This window comes from Tasmannia lanceolata, unplaced genomic scaffold (assembly GCF_043159265.1).
Source record: "Tasmannia lanceolata isolate RefF3 unplaced genomic scaffold, GAP_Taslan_0.1 ptg000005l, whole genome shotgun sequence".
In the NCBI taxonomy this organism is placed as follows: domain Eukaryota; kingdom Viridiplantae; phylum Streptophyta; class Magnoliopsida; order Canellales; family Winteraceae; genus Tasmannia; species Tasmannia lanceolata.
This window is the reverse complement of record NW_027518682.1, coordinates 19,463,125-19,478,527: the sequence shown is the minus strand read 5'-3', so window position 1 is coordinate 19,478,527 and position 15,403 is coordinate 19,463,125. Positions and strand designations below refer to the sequence as shown.

At 37.7% G+C, this 15,403-nt stretch overlaps 1 protein-coding gene across 3 annotated transcripts in view; it reads right to left on the bottom strand.

The window, feature by feature from the left end:
• Positions 1-1,174: 1,174 nt before the first annotated feature.
• LOC143877858 (putative cyclic nucleotide-gated ion channel 20, chloroplastic) overlaps positions 1,175-15,403 on the bottom strand; it is a 48,294-nt gene continuing 34,065 nt past the window's right edge. For 2 of the 3 annotated variants that reach the window (XM_077380135.1, XM_077380138.1), the window contains exons 10-13: positions 8,321-8,450; positions 5,134-5,380; positions 4,346-4,508; positions 1,175-2,076 (exon numbers count right to left, since the gene is read on the bottom strand). In XM_077380135.1, coding sequence (XP_077236250.1) covers positions 1,947-2,076; positions 4,346-4,508; positions 5,134-5,380; positions 8,321-8,450 — 670 coding nt within the window. In that variant the 3' untranslated portion in view covers positions 1,175-1,946. The remainder of the gene's footprint in view (positions 2,077-4,345; positions 4,509-5,133; positions 5,381-8,320; positions 8,451-15,403) is intronic. The other variant, XM_077380137.1, reaches the window with a different exon arrangement.

Below are 15,403 nucleotides of genomic sequence, written 5' to 3'. Positions count from 1 at the left end.
GGGCACCCCCTTGTTTTAAAAATGGCTATTGAAAAGGGACTGGTCCCCATTTTAGTGGTTAAAAAGGACGAGCGATGAAAAAAAAATGGGTGAAATTATTATCACACTTTCACATCTTGTCATTATTAGTGGGACCTTCAGATGAAAGGTCCAGATCGTGTGGACTTCACGTGAGAGAGTTCAAAGTAAAGCTTCTCACGCGCGTCTCATATTAATACCCTCTCACTGTATCATATTATCATGATTATTGAGTGCGTGCGAGAGTGGTTACTAGTAAATTTTGTTACGGGTTGTTGTCGGGTGTTGATTGTCGTTTCTTTTGTTTTTTGTGGGACCGGCGGCAGCTGGCTTTTTAGTCCACAAGGGATAGAAATCCTTGGATATGCTGTTCCACGGGATTGGATATCCTTAGATAATTTTATCATCAAATTACCTTGTCTTCTCTATTCCTATATATATATATATATATATGGAGAACAAGCAAATGAGACCTGTCTTTAGGCCATCCACATCGTTCATCTAGTGGGCTCTGGTTAAAACCACTCCCACTAGATGATCCTATCCATCTGATCAATGTACTTCTTTCTCCTGAATATGAACAATTGATAAAAAAAAGCGTTAAAGTCTGCCACAATTCATGTGAAAAGGGTGGGTGCATAATCCTATGGGAGGGGGGAAAGTCATCTCCCTTCTTGAAAGTAGGAATGTTTTTTTTTGGAGTGGTAAAAAGACTTGAAAATAGGGGTTTGCTAACAAGTGCCTAACGTGCATTGGAAAAGAAATTATACAATCATTTCACATACTTTCACACTTTTGAACCTGTTTTCTGATTTCTTTGTCAAAACAAGTGTAAAATTTCTTTTCCAATGCAAGCACTCGTTAGTAAAACCCATGAAAATATTATTCGTAGAAGGCTTTTTTAGTGCATTATGAATTTATGATTCACAAAACCCTTATAAGTAAAAAAGCACAGGGTGGCATCCCGGGGGCTACCACGCCCAACAACATTTGCAAACTTGTAGCCGGGGTATTGCTTGAATACCCACTATCTTTGAAATATTGCACCCTTATTCTGGGAGCATTTTGGAACAAATGGTACAGACAGCGTACTATATTTGCTATCTACTGCAAATACTAAAGAGGTTGCAAATTTTCAGATCAAATGGATGGGGCATTTCTGGAATAAGTTGGGTCCAATCCACACATGATAAAATGAGAGTACAAATACAAATAAATTTACAATCGAATAGGCGGGGCATCTCGGGAATAGATGGGAATAATGGTAAGAACATTGTCAATCTAATGGGTTAGTTGGGACATTTCAGGAATCACACCAACTAGAAGATTTTAATTGTCTGAAAGGTGGGGTTTTTCACTACTGAATGTTGAACCATAGGACTGTCCAGTTGACGCAATTTTTACAATGTGACCCCAAATGAATGGCTCCGTTTCGTTACTATTTATCCAATTGAAAGGGCACCCTCCCCTGTTTCCCCTAGTGCGCCCATCCTACCTGGAGCTGACTCCATGCAAGTAGTCCTCTTGGGTCTTTCATGAACTTCTTTGGTTCTGCAATGGCCTGAAGATGGAAAAAACTATCTGCTCATTAATTTACAAGCCTCTACATTGATAGCATGGAAACCAAGAATAAGAACAGCGTTCCTACTAGTCAACCATGAGCTCTATGTCAACCTGTATTCTCCGAGGATTCCTTCATGGCTAGGTAAGTATTATGGAAGTGATGAAAGAGCTTTTAGTAGAACCAAATGTAGACTTTCAGATATAATGGGGGCGGATTTGATACCCTCCATAGTAACTATACACATAATAGAGCCCTCATTGCAGTATCCACCCAAAGGGATCTATGATAAATTACATTCTTTTTTTTCTTCTTTTTTTTTTTTTTTTTTGTGAAAGACGATGTCCAGTACATACCTAAAAGGAAGTTAAGACCATTTGAATAGATAATTAGGCTGACGATTGGGAGTTTCTGTTCGATTTAAACACTTTTGCCTATATCTCCAAGCTACTTGGATCCGGGTTGCCGCCATTGCTCTCCAATATGGTGATTCATACCTGTCATCAAGTAACAAAGGACTATATGTCAGGTGTAAGATTATTATTTTTTTAAATGAAAAAATATCCCCTATTTCCTACAGTTTGAAATGAAATACAAGTTTTTAATTTTTCTATTTTATGTTCAAGGTGAGGTCAGTGATGCTAAAATCTTACATGCTTGAGAAGTTGTAGAGATGCTTAGGAAATTCTACTTGGGAAGTCTTGGAAACTTCGTTTCTGTCTGCAAATGATGAGTATTTGGTTCTTTTATAAACCTTATGGTGTCTTTTCAGATTGAAATACACCTCCAAATGACACTTTATCAGTTTGGGCTGAAATCTATCCGTTAGATTGCGCCCAATCATTATTCTATGGTCCAGATTGTCTCTAATCGCAACTGTTGGCTAGTGTAAAACCCTGGTCTGCCCCATAATGGTCATCTGACCGTAAGATTGTGATCGATCACCAACCTGTGGTCTCGATCGCTCCCGATCGAGATTCAATCGTCGGTGCTAGACTGGTCGTGATCCTGCAATCAAAATAGAACCCGGTCGAGCTGATCATTACCACGCGATCCTAAGGGCCAAATCACACCCGATCAAGTCTACCCGTTGGAAACTTCCGAGCACGATCTTGTGGTCCAAATCGGAGCCACTCGAGATTGATCTCATCAGAACACCATCCGATCACACCGATCGGTCATGATCATCACGGATTATGTCCAACGACCCAGATCTCATTGGGAAAAAATTAACGCTCAGTCGCTCACAATCGTTCCTCGCAACGATGCGAACGTGCAAACTGAAAAGTCTGCTAAAAAATGCCCCAAGCGCCCTACATCCTACTGTTCATGCCGAGCACGAGCCCGTGAGCAGACGATGTGTTGCACTGTCCAATTGGGCCCACCATTTGCAAAAGGTATTTAAATTTAAAACAAGAGGGAAAAGCGGAGGGATGCTTATTAACCCCTCTCCACTCTTCTCATATTCCAATGTGGAAGCACTTTTTCATCTCTTTAAATAGCACCCATTTTCCAAAATAACAACATTTTTATGTTTAAAACTCTTTTATTTTGAAAATCTATAAGAAAACGTCAGCGCCCCGCATGATAAAAAAGAGACTATCTTATTACTCAGAGTAAATATGCAAAAGATCTTCGCAAAAAGAGCTGACAGGTAAAACTAGTTGATCTGGTTGCCTTCCTAGTTCTAGTAGCTAAGGCAGCTCAGCTTTATGCTCTTATTTTTTGGGAGAATTTAGCTAGGCATTTACAACCCTAGTTTAGCCTCTATACTGTCTCAATACTATTCAACTCTTGTCTCGGAGAGATTGCATATGTTTGAGACACTGATAGTTCGCTGGGAGAAAAGTTTTGACATAGCCTATGTTTGGTAAGAAGAGTAGTCCACTTTCAAAAGCTCATCAATTGGAAGGCATATCTGTCAAAAGAGAATCACTGATGAAAATCTAAGAACCTCAAGCAACAATAAGTTCGAGGGTGTTTTGAAAATAGAAACAACATTTTTTAAGCATGTTTGCATTTTTTTGGTGCCATTAGTTAAATTTTATGTTTATATTATTATGTTTTGGACTTAATTCGACAATGTATGTTTGGGGGAAGTTAACCAAACCTCCTATCTACACAAAGGAGCTTGGCCCCTCTTTTTTATCATCCCAGAGTTGATCAAGATGTAGCATCTTATGCTCCTAGGGACTCTAACTTTATATAGCACACTAGTATTTGTTGACATAAAAGCATTTGTTGCCTTTTGCATCTACTATTCTTTAACACAAATCAAACTAGATTTCCCTGGCGATAAACCATCTGTTTATCTACAAAAAGGAGCTTGGCTCCTCTTTTTTATCATCCCAACGTTGATCAAGATGTAGCATTTTATGCACCTAGGAACTCTTAACTTTATATAGCACACTAGTATTTGTTAACATGGAAACATTTTGTTGCCTTCTGCATCTACTGATTATTTAACACCAATCAAACTTGATTTCCCAGGTGGTAAGCCCATTTGTTTAATTTAAAAGAAAATTAATATGACAAATATCAATGCTGAAACTGTACTCATTCTATTTTTGCTTTCATTTTGTTTTTTTTTAAATCGTGAGCACTTGGATTCCCTTTTTCTTCACATGCCACACTACAGCAGAAAAAGGATGAAAGGGAAGGAGAAAAAGTTCAAATATTATTAGCATGGTAAACACCGACAATTGCATATAGACCAATTGACGTGGTGGGTATGCACAATTGATGAAAGATGAGTTTATAAATGACCTTATGGCTCCTTGTACACGTGGATTCCGCAAGAATCGTGCAAAAATGGAAGTGACTGCTTCCAGATCAGCAGCTCGAAGTATGAATGCTTCCACATTAGTTACGCATCTCACCGTCCTGTTAGAAACCAACCGTTGTCCTGGTAACCTGATTTTCCTTCCATCTGCAAAAATAACCATTATAATGCATTTTTCAACCACAAAACAGTATGAAAATTAAATTTTAATTCCAAAATCATGGAAAGAAAATAATGGCCAAAAGATAATTAAGAAATAAAATCTGAAGATGCTGCCTTTTGTTGGTTCCAGCTCATCTATAAAAGATCTCCAACGTCCTGTAACAGTCCTAGTTGACAGAAACAACCCACTTTCTTGTAGAACCATTGGAAAATCGTTTTACCTTCTAACTACTGAATAGCCCAGAATACAAACTCTTCATAAGAAGAAAAATAATAAGCTGCCTATTCATCAAATACATATTGAATTGTCACTGAACTATTGATTCCTTGCAGGGTTACCAAGTTTTTATCTTCATAACAGTAATCATGTAACTGTTAACAGTGAAGAGCAAATCAAACTGTTAAGCAGGCAATTTTCCTTAATCCTGAGCCTTTGGAGATAGGAAAGATTAAGTTGCATTTCTAACTTAGATTCTCCTTAAAGTAAGCACCAACAAAGGTAAAGAGACAAGTCTGGAATTGGATTTGTACTAAAGTTGCATTTCAAAACTTAGGTCTAAAAGTAATCACCAATAAAGGCAAATAGACAAGTCTAGAATCGGACGTGTACCTTCACTCACTGAAGAATGGTCAAGACACCATGTGAGAAGCTCCTCACCGCAAACATCCCCATCTGATAAGGGGGCTATATTTCCATCTCCTCCATCGCTTTCCATCTTACCACGCACAATAAAAACCATCTTATCAATATGGCCTCCCTGATATAGAATTTTGCTTCCTCCTATGTACAGTTTTTGTCTTAATCTTTCACATATGGCATCCAAGATGGGCTCATCCATTAGGGTAAAAATGCGCACCTGCAAACCAATAGGGTCTTGGGTTCTTAAAGCAATCAAGGTAAAGTAAAATGAATACAACCAAACTACTATAGCTTCGGGTTATGAGTTCATGATTTGTCTTTGGTTATGAGCTTCATGATTTGTACAAGATAGTATTCAACCCCAATTATTGCTTTGTTTTGTTTAGTTGATTATAAATTTATGGATAAGTCCTTGCAAGAGCATTATACACTTCAACTCATGAAAAAAATCACAAATACATAACTAAGAAGCTCCGAGAGAGGAACAAAGGCAGTACAAGCATGTCCAGATTTCCAATCCATGAGAAGATTAAATTTCAGATAAATGCATATAGCAATTCAAGATATATGGGAACTATCATTTCTAAAGACCTTCCCTGGTTCGTACTTCAGTTCTCTAACTTTAGATTCCAGTGCTAAGTAATATCAAAAAATTACGTTCACATTTTGTCATTTAGCCTATAACCAAGAAGTTCTTCAATGAGCCAAATAAGTGAAAACACTAGCTTTATAACTTAGCACTATAGCAAATGAGGGTGATAAATGTCCCATGTCGTGCCCCACTAGATGTAACTCAGCAAAGAATGAGGCCCGCAACGGGAACAATACTGTATTATTATATTGAAGTCTATTAGGGTGCATCTTAAAGCCATAGTTAGGTGCATGCAAGAATTGATAAACACTCATTCTTTGTTAAATCAAATATATAGTTGACTTTATGGTCAAAAATTTAGATATCCTAGTCAAATAATATCTAATGAATGGATTTGACAAAAATGAAGTGCTGACTTGGTTTTAGAAATAATTACTTACAATTATTTTTGGGTCATAATGGTCATAGAAGTTTTCCAATATATCCAAATTTGCAAACCCAAATACTACAACAAATATAATTAATGATTTGATTGAGGGGCATTTAGAGAAAATATCAATCAAGCAATTTGGTCCTCATGTGGTTTAACAATGGATTCTGCAAATAGTTTGCAATTTTGAATACCATGGAAGGGTACAATATTTAGGATATATTGGGTGTCCTGGCTAGCTTACGAATCTATGGGAGTTGCTTAATAATGTAGGGCTCCAACTAGGAGGGGTTTTGCAAGTTTCAAATTTGCAAGCTTTGCAGGTTTCAAAAATGCAGGTTGGGGGTTAAAAAAATTAAAGAGGAGAGGGAAGAGAGGAGAGAGAGCACACTTATCCATGAGGGATCTCCTAATCAAGGTAACACCGTTGCTGGGAGCAAAAATGTTCAATCTTTTTATTCTATCTCAAAAGAGGCCAAAAACCTTTCATTTATAGACAAAAAAAAACCTCCTACTTCTAATAAAACTTGAACTCCTGATCCTGTTATGACTTAAATAGCAACTTAATATAAATTAAAACTATTAATTGAGAATTACCGTTTTCAGTAACCCGCACTTACTATTTTTAGTAAATCTGCACTTACTTTTTTTAGCAAATCTAAACTTACTCTTTTTTTTAGTAAATACAGATTTACTATTATTAGTGAATACAAACTTACCATGTCTCCTAGCAACATTGTGGATCTTATTGAAAGAAAGAAATGCAAGATTTTTTTAGGGGATTGCAAAATCTCCTTACTTCCTATACATCAAAGTGATAGCCGCAGTTATTGCTTGGGCTAGGATTTTGCCCCTATTCCAGTTTGTATCAGCTTATGATCTGTGGGAGAGGTGGACGAAGGTCTGCTTTAGCAGGGAAGGTCTGCTTTAGCAGGGAAAGTCAGTCGGCTATTAATCAATCTTGGGAGGCTCCATTGGACGGATTGGTAAAGTTAAGTTTTGATGGCTCTAGCATGGGAAACCCTAGTCCCGCAGCCCCGCAGGTATTGGTGGATTCTTGAGAGATTCTAATGGAGCTGTCATTGGAAATGAGGATGCGAGTGAGGCAGAGGTTAGAGCCGCTTATCAAGGAATCAAGTATTTGGACAAAGATCTTTTGGCTAGAACGATAATATAGGGAGATTTCTTGAATGTCATCCGTTGGCTTAGAGGGGCGGTTGTGCCACCCTCGCAGTTTGCGCACTTTTTTTATGAGATCCAGGATTGGTTAAGGGAATCCTCAACCGTCTTCAATCACATTAGGAGGTCAGCCAATAGCGTAGCTGATAGATTGGCTCGGGATGGGGTTGGGAGACAGGAAGTAGAGTTGTTTGATTTCCTGACACCCTGATAGATTGTGATCATGTTTTCCCCTTGTATCCGATATCTTATCAGTACTCTCTTTGGGTTGACCATCTCAGTCTGCCTATTGATTAATGCAATTTTTACCATTCAAAAAAAAATGTTGTCATTACATATGGGCAGTTACATGCACTCCCTACCTACGACCTCTACCTCGTTCCAGTTTTCTTTCCAACTCTATTCTTATGTTTCCTGGACAGTGACTCATTTAATGCATTACTCACATACATGTTTGCCCTATTTGTGGGAATCCCAACTCTATGGAACCACCTAACCAAACCACAAACCATGCAAAAGTCCCATAATTAGTTATTCACAACATGAAAGTAAGCACAACCACATAAAAGAAGATTAGATATAAGGCCAGCTGCTTCAATCAAATAGTTAGTCAAAAGTAAAGTTAGGTTTAACAAATAAGTGTTACTGGTCATATGTGATGGAAGATACATGTGTGGGAGCGACATGGAGAGTGAGAACGACTACTTCTAAATGAATCTTCCTTGGGTATCTTCCTTGAGCATGTCCAAGGAAGATTCACATGATATTTATATATTCCATTGTCACCCAATCAAAACATCTTGTGCTCATAAGACAAGCTACAATTTGGACAAAAGATATCAGAGGAATAAAATAAGGGAAGAAACATTCAATCATCAAGAATAGTGCACTACAGAAACAGTTCAATTGTTTCTATTACTAAAATAGAAGTTGGAACAACATAATTTAAAGCTCACTTTCTTGACAAATTTAAAGAGATGACGGCGTATTTCTCTTTGTAGGTCCTCTGGCAAATTCTCCAGCAGCTCTTCTTCATTTACACCTCTAGTGGCAGCCCAATTAAACCTTTCTAATTGTCTTACTTGCCTACAATACCAGTCAAAGTGGAAAAGATTAGGTGAAGAGTTGTTTGAGATCGTGGACAAAACTCTCTACACATAAGTGTTTAACGTCCTACAAGAGACATTTAAGCAGTACCAAATTCGTCATAACCAATCTTTTCTCAATTGAGATACACTCACAGATCAAACAAGATTACAGAACAGTCTGATATAAAAAAAATCAGCAGGTAGAAAATACCATGAAGAAAAGATAAAAACCAGCCCTATATTCTCCAACAAATAAAGCAATACCAAATTCTGCATAAGCAATCTTTTCTGACTTGAGATACACTCACAGATCAAACAAGATTACACAATAGTCTGATAATAAAAAATCAGCAGGTAGAAAATACCATGAAGAAAAGATAAAAACCAGCCCTATATTTTACAACAAATAAATGAACATTCCATCTCAATTTTAACTAGCATGCATGTTGTTGGGATTTGGGTTCTGTTAATGTTGGCATTGAATTACTTCTCTCTCTCTCTATACTTACAGACTTGTAGTTTATGGCATATAGATAGGTAGGTTGCAGGAGAGGAGTTGGTGATGCGTCGGATTATGTTAAGGTTGTCACAAAGTTGTTCCCTAGCTCTTTACAGTTTTCGTAAGGCTTGAAGCCCTTTTTTGTATTCTAAATACTACAAAGCAGATGCAAATAATAGCAATCCATTCAAGTCTAGTTGTCAAGGCATTATAGCTTGGTTGTGCTAAACATTCTGCGGTATCAGAGTTTACGCATTGCTCAACAAGGTAGACTTTTATTTAAAAATAGTGCCTCCCATGTTCTGACGGATTTAGAGGTTTTATTTTCAAATAAGAGTCTCTCAATTCTTTCGCTATCTTGGTTCAATTCTACATAAGGAAGGAGAGATTGAAGAAGATGTTAACCATAGAATAAGAGCAGGTTGGTTGAAGTGGAAGCTTGCCTCAGGAGTTCTGTGAAACCGTAAAATCCCTACCAAGTTGAAGGGGAAATTTTATAAGACAGCTGTGAGGCCAGCCATGTTGTACGGCTCAGAATGTTGGGCCACCAAGAAGCATCATGTGCATAAGATGAGTGTAGCAGAGATGGGAATGCTTAGATGGATGTGCGACCACACAAGGTTAGATAGAATTAAAAATGAAGACATTCGTAAAAAGGTGGGGTGGCACCAATTGAGGAGAAGATAAGAGAGCACCGCTTAAGATGGTTTGGACATACCCAACGTAGGCCTTTGGATGCTCCGGTGAGAAGAGGCGCCTCGTGCCAAATTGATGGAGTAAAAAGAGGTAGGGGCAGACCGAAAACAACTTAGGTAGAAACAATGAGGAAAGACTTGATAGCAAGGAACATAACAGAGAACATGACCTTGGATAGGATAGAATGGAAGAAAATGATCCACGTAGAAGAACCCAACTAGAGCCGGATAGATTCCTTTCACCTTCTTCATGAAATTTTTCTAAAGGATTCATTTAGCCGACCCCAACTAGTTTGGGACAAAGGCTTTGCTAATTTGAGTTGAGTTGAGTCTCTCAATCAGATGTTTGATGTTGATATGAAGCACTGTTCACACATGGAAATTTTTTGTTTATAATGAAATATTCAAGTTCATCAAGCAATAATATAGTGCTCATAAATCATCATATGAGTTAAAATTGTCAAACACGACGATACTTGTCAATGAATAATTTCTACTTTCTTAGCAGAACCTCATACCATCAATTTGAACAGGATTCATTACGCTATATGTTGAGAGATTAATAGGCTGCCTCCATATTTGTAATCCAGCGGTATACAAGTCACTTTCTTTTCTAGTACAACTAAGTCATGTGTAAGACCATTTCTATAAATTGGAATTAATTTTCTTAATAATAGTTGAAGTGAGATGAGGGCTGTGGACCCCGATCCGAGAGAGAGGTGGGGGACGAGCCCCCAACAGCCTCTAGGATCATCCACATGTGAAGGAGAGCTCTACCAAGGAACTCTCGAAACGGATGCCACCCTCATAGCATAGCACGAGTGGCGATAAATGACATACCTCTTGATCCAAGGATAAATCCTCAAACCAAGACGTACCTAAAACAAACTCAGAGTCGTCATCCATGGATAGGCCATGGAACCCCAAAAACAAATATGCTCTGTATACCATGGATAACCAGAAATATATATGGACTCGTACCTGATTACGAATGGAGAAGGTCCGAAGAGCACCCCCAATTCGTCCGAGTGCAAGCACTTGGTCTCTTATGCCATTTATTATTGACCTTGAAGAGTTTTGGGCGAAAATCATGTGAAATGGGAACTAATATCCCCAAGAGAACGCCTACCTAAACATGCATGACTCGGGGATAAAATAATAAGCATACACAAAATAAATGGAAGAAGTGTCACCAAAGCATAGCTAGGTTATGAGTGACATGCCTAACTGGTGTCTAAGTTCTGGTGGACAAACACATGCATGCTACAGCTAAAGGTATAAAGTCTGTACAGGAAGGTAAGAAAACACAACAAAACATACAATACAACAAGACAAAATCCCTAAACTCTAAACGATTTCGCCCGATTCTTTGGATGGTCTGGTATTCATCCAAAACTGTCTACGTATCCCCGCCTCCACGAGAATCAAAGCAACGTAGTTCTTCGCACCTATTCTAAGCTATGATGCTTAAGACATCTAGACCTCTATCCTAGACTCGACCTAAAAGACCAGACTAGTTATTAAAGCTTCTTGTGCGATTATTTAAATTCCAGTGGATTGTGAATTTTTAGGACACCCTATATGCCCTAACTAAATCCAGGTTAGCCCTAAGCTAATGCAGATGGTTCCTACAACCTATGTGTAACTAGGCTGTGTGTCCTAAGGAAAACAATAGGATCACTAATGCATCCTAGACCTAGTCATCAGTCGGCGATGTAAATCGTCAACTGACCGGACGGAGGCGTAACAAACTCCTAACTCTAACACAACCAGAAACAACCACAACAATCAAACAACATATCAAGGAGAAACTCTTAACTCCAAAACTCTCCATCTATGACAAATTCCTAACTCTAGAGGAAGATCTTTTTGAAAGCAAAGTTTTAAAAGTTGTTTGAATGATTTTTGAAAGATTTACAAAGTTTATTTACAAAGTTTGACTGGACTTGGGATAAAGATCCCAAGCTGCACTACGTACCTCGTGACAGAGGATCAAGCCAACGTAGTTCGGATACAAACTCTCCTACTACGCTCCTAAAATCTTTAAAGCATTTCAAATGTTTCAATATTTTTTATGTTTTTAAAGTTTTCAAATGTTTTTTAATTTTAAAATATTCTAATGTTTTTGGGATTTTAAAGCCTTTCCATGTTTTTTGGATTTTTAAAATGTTTTAGATGTTTTTAGATTTTCAAATTTTTTCACCCTTTTGGTCAAAGACCTAAGGGAATATACAAAGAAAAACCCTAGGGCTAAACCCTAGGAGGCTAGGACTAATAGGGGAAACCCCTAAACCGGGTAAGCTAGTATCCCACGAACACTGAAAACGATCTAAGATCCCAAGCAAGCAAAGCTCTAATAAGACTAAGATAGTCCATGACAAAGAAGAGCGACGACAACACTAAGGAGAAACTCCTAACTAATAATACTAAGAACAGGAATAAATGCGTCAGAGACTCTCTAATAACACTATCAAAAGTGGAGGTAAATGAGTCAGAGACTCTCTAATAACGCTACCAAAGTATGGGAACAGATTAGTCAATGAGTCACTATTAACGCTACCAAAGAATGAATGAGCCAAAGACTCTAATAATACCACCTAAAGGACAAATGAGTCAAAGACTAATAATACCACCTAAAGAACGAATGAGTCAAAAACTCTCTAATAATACCACCTAAAGGACGAATGAGTCAAAGACTCTCTAATAATACCAAAAATGAGGGGGGGGGGGGGGGGGGGGGCTAATGAAACTAAGTAAGTCTCTTGGACACCAAGGTGGGCTCCAAGTTTGCTTATCATTGCCCTTGCAATGAATAAGGGACCAAGGCAACTAACTGACCGAGTTAGCCTCCAACTAATAGGCGGTACAAGTTGGGGATTCTATAAGTGAGGCAAAGCATGCCTCCTATGGGTAAACTCTCTAACATAACTAAGGTTGACTCCCTAAGGGGGAGGCTCTAAGCAACGAGGCTTGTCTCCAGAGGAGAGCTGCCTATCGAGACAAATCATGTCTCCTAATGAGGGCTCTAGATAACTCTTTCATTGCCATGGCAATGAAGAAGGGTTCCAATATCTATAAGATATATAAAAGACTGTGTTAGTCTACTAAATAAAGAGGGGAACACTACTTGGACTGAGCAAGTCCCCTAAGGATAGGCTTGGGCTAGCGCCTTCATCGCCCTTACAAATCTGACCTGAACTATATATTCTATGAAGTAATAATCCCTAAACCTTATGCTGTGCATACAATAGAGAAAATTTCTGTTACCTTACAAATATCTATAGCAACCTTAAACTTACACATGCATAAAAAGGAGATTTATCAAACTATTCACTCAACATATAAACAAACAGGGAATCTATAAACACTTTAAATTATGAGCATGAAAATTATTTCAGCAGCATCTGCCACGAAACTAAATTCTTTGATTCAACAGGCATAAAGATCAATTCAAACATACATAATGAAACAGCTCCTCTGAACAGAGACATAAAATTTAGTTCAGTTTAGCAAACTGTTCTGTGAAATAAACTTTTTGAATTATAAGCACGCAAATCTGTTCGGATGAAAAGCAATCCTTATCTCAACATACCATGATTTTGTAATACAAGTATATAAGGTTCCCAAATTCCAGGTTTTGCCTTGTTCTTGTGTGACACAAACTAAGTTTGTGTAAAATTGTCAACATGCTGCAAGGGTAATACTAATGTACCAAATATTGTTGACACTCTGTTTCAACACCCATAGTTAACCTACACCAATTTATTCCATGAATACCATATGTCAACTCCCTTTAATTGGGAGTATCTAACTTAACCAATGAGGACAAACAGATTTCATGTGACAATCAAAACTTGAAAATATTGATATAAACGCCACAAAATATAGCTCATGTCATACAACGATAAACATTATGAAACAGTAGTATCTTCTTATCATCCAATATGAAATGTGAACTAGTAATTCACCCTATGCTTGTGTCCAAGGAAGGTGCAGAGAAGGGTGGAAACAACAAAAGGTGAGAGGGCTGCCATTTGCTTTTGCAATAGAACTCTTCATCAGAGCATGTGAAGAAGGTCGGCAGTGTGGGCTTTTAAACCAATAGAAATCTTAGCTGAAAAGTGAATTAACCTTAAGGGCAGCAACTATGTACTTTTAACACAACCAAAATCACAACTGCCAAATATATGACCATATACGACAGCAGCTATGAACTTCAACCAAAACAAAATTCATAACTACTAGAGTTACAGGGTCAGCAACTTCAAACCTTAATCTCAAACTCAAACCAACTTGCCCCAACTTGAAGGAGTGCAGATAAGAAAATTCAAATCATGACAGATTAACAGAAACTCTAAGGCATCGTTAGACAGTGATGGACACCAAATATGTGTTTTTTTATCCCAATACAAATTATAGCTATTAAGTGCAGAAAAACTGGGGCCAAGTCAGGGGTTGAATTGTGTAAAAACTGAGATCAAATCAGGGCTGAATTGTGCAGAAAACTGAGTCCAAATCAGGGGCTGAATTGTGCAGAAACTGAGACCAAATCAGGGCTGAATTGTGCAGAAAACTGAGACCAAATCAGGGCTGAGTTGTGCAGAAAACTGAGACCAAATCGGGGGCTGAGTTATGGCTTTGTATTGTGCAAAACATGGGGCTGGACTATGGCTTTGTATTATGCAAAACATGGGGCTGAATCATGACTTCATATTGTTGAACAATCAGAACACAATAAACACATACCTCACAATAATGTCAGCTCCTCTGACTAAACCAATGCAATCACCTTATTGGATAATCCAATCATAATAGACTTTCATCACTCAATGCCCCTAATAGGTAACCTCACCAAGTTTCAACCAAGAGTGCATTTTTTTTTTCAGCTCAATGGTGCTAATAACAGGTAGTAGCTTCTAATACTCTTCTCCAACTAAAAGTTATTCACATGGATTGCACATCATACTATTAAAACATCCCCTGAACTGTGCAAATATGAAGCCAAAAGCCCCCCATTCCAAACGCGCGAATACAAGATTTAATAAAGTCTTGTTCACGACTAAAAATGCTATAAGCATGACTCAAGAACTCAGCAGATGTATTCAAAAACATTTCCCAAGTATGCAAACATGGAACCAAGAACCATTCATCTCAAATTTTAGACACAAGATTTAATAGAATCCTACACATGATTTTTAATTCACTTTCATGAGAATGCAGACTTCTTCTTTATGCACATTGAAGCATAAGGCTGCTCACAGCTCTTCAGCTTATAATTGAACTTGATGGGAAGGATATACTTGGGTAAACACTTCCTAATTTTAACAATTGCCAAAACGACCATCCAGTGCTACTCCTTTTGTTTTATACTTCTGAGCAAATTTTACACTTCTACCATCATTGTACAATTTAAAGAAATGAAGCCCAACCATTTTCTATACTGTGAGTACTATTGTATTGTTTTATGTATGTAAAGCAAACAAGCATCCCAACTAAACAATATGAACATCTAAGTCAATGAAATACAAACAAATCTTTTTGAAAACCAAACTCAACATGCACTAATTGACTATGAAAAGACATTTGTTGAATTCAAGATAATAGGCAAAATTTTCAACTATGAACAATGTTCAGGGCATTCGACTAGCCCATAGACAAGAATGAATTAGATATTTCTTTCAAAAATATGAACAAAAGGCTTAATATGAACCTGCAAATGTCATGGCACTATATGCTGATATCCACTTAAAGCTTATT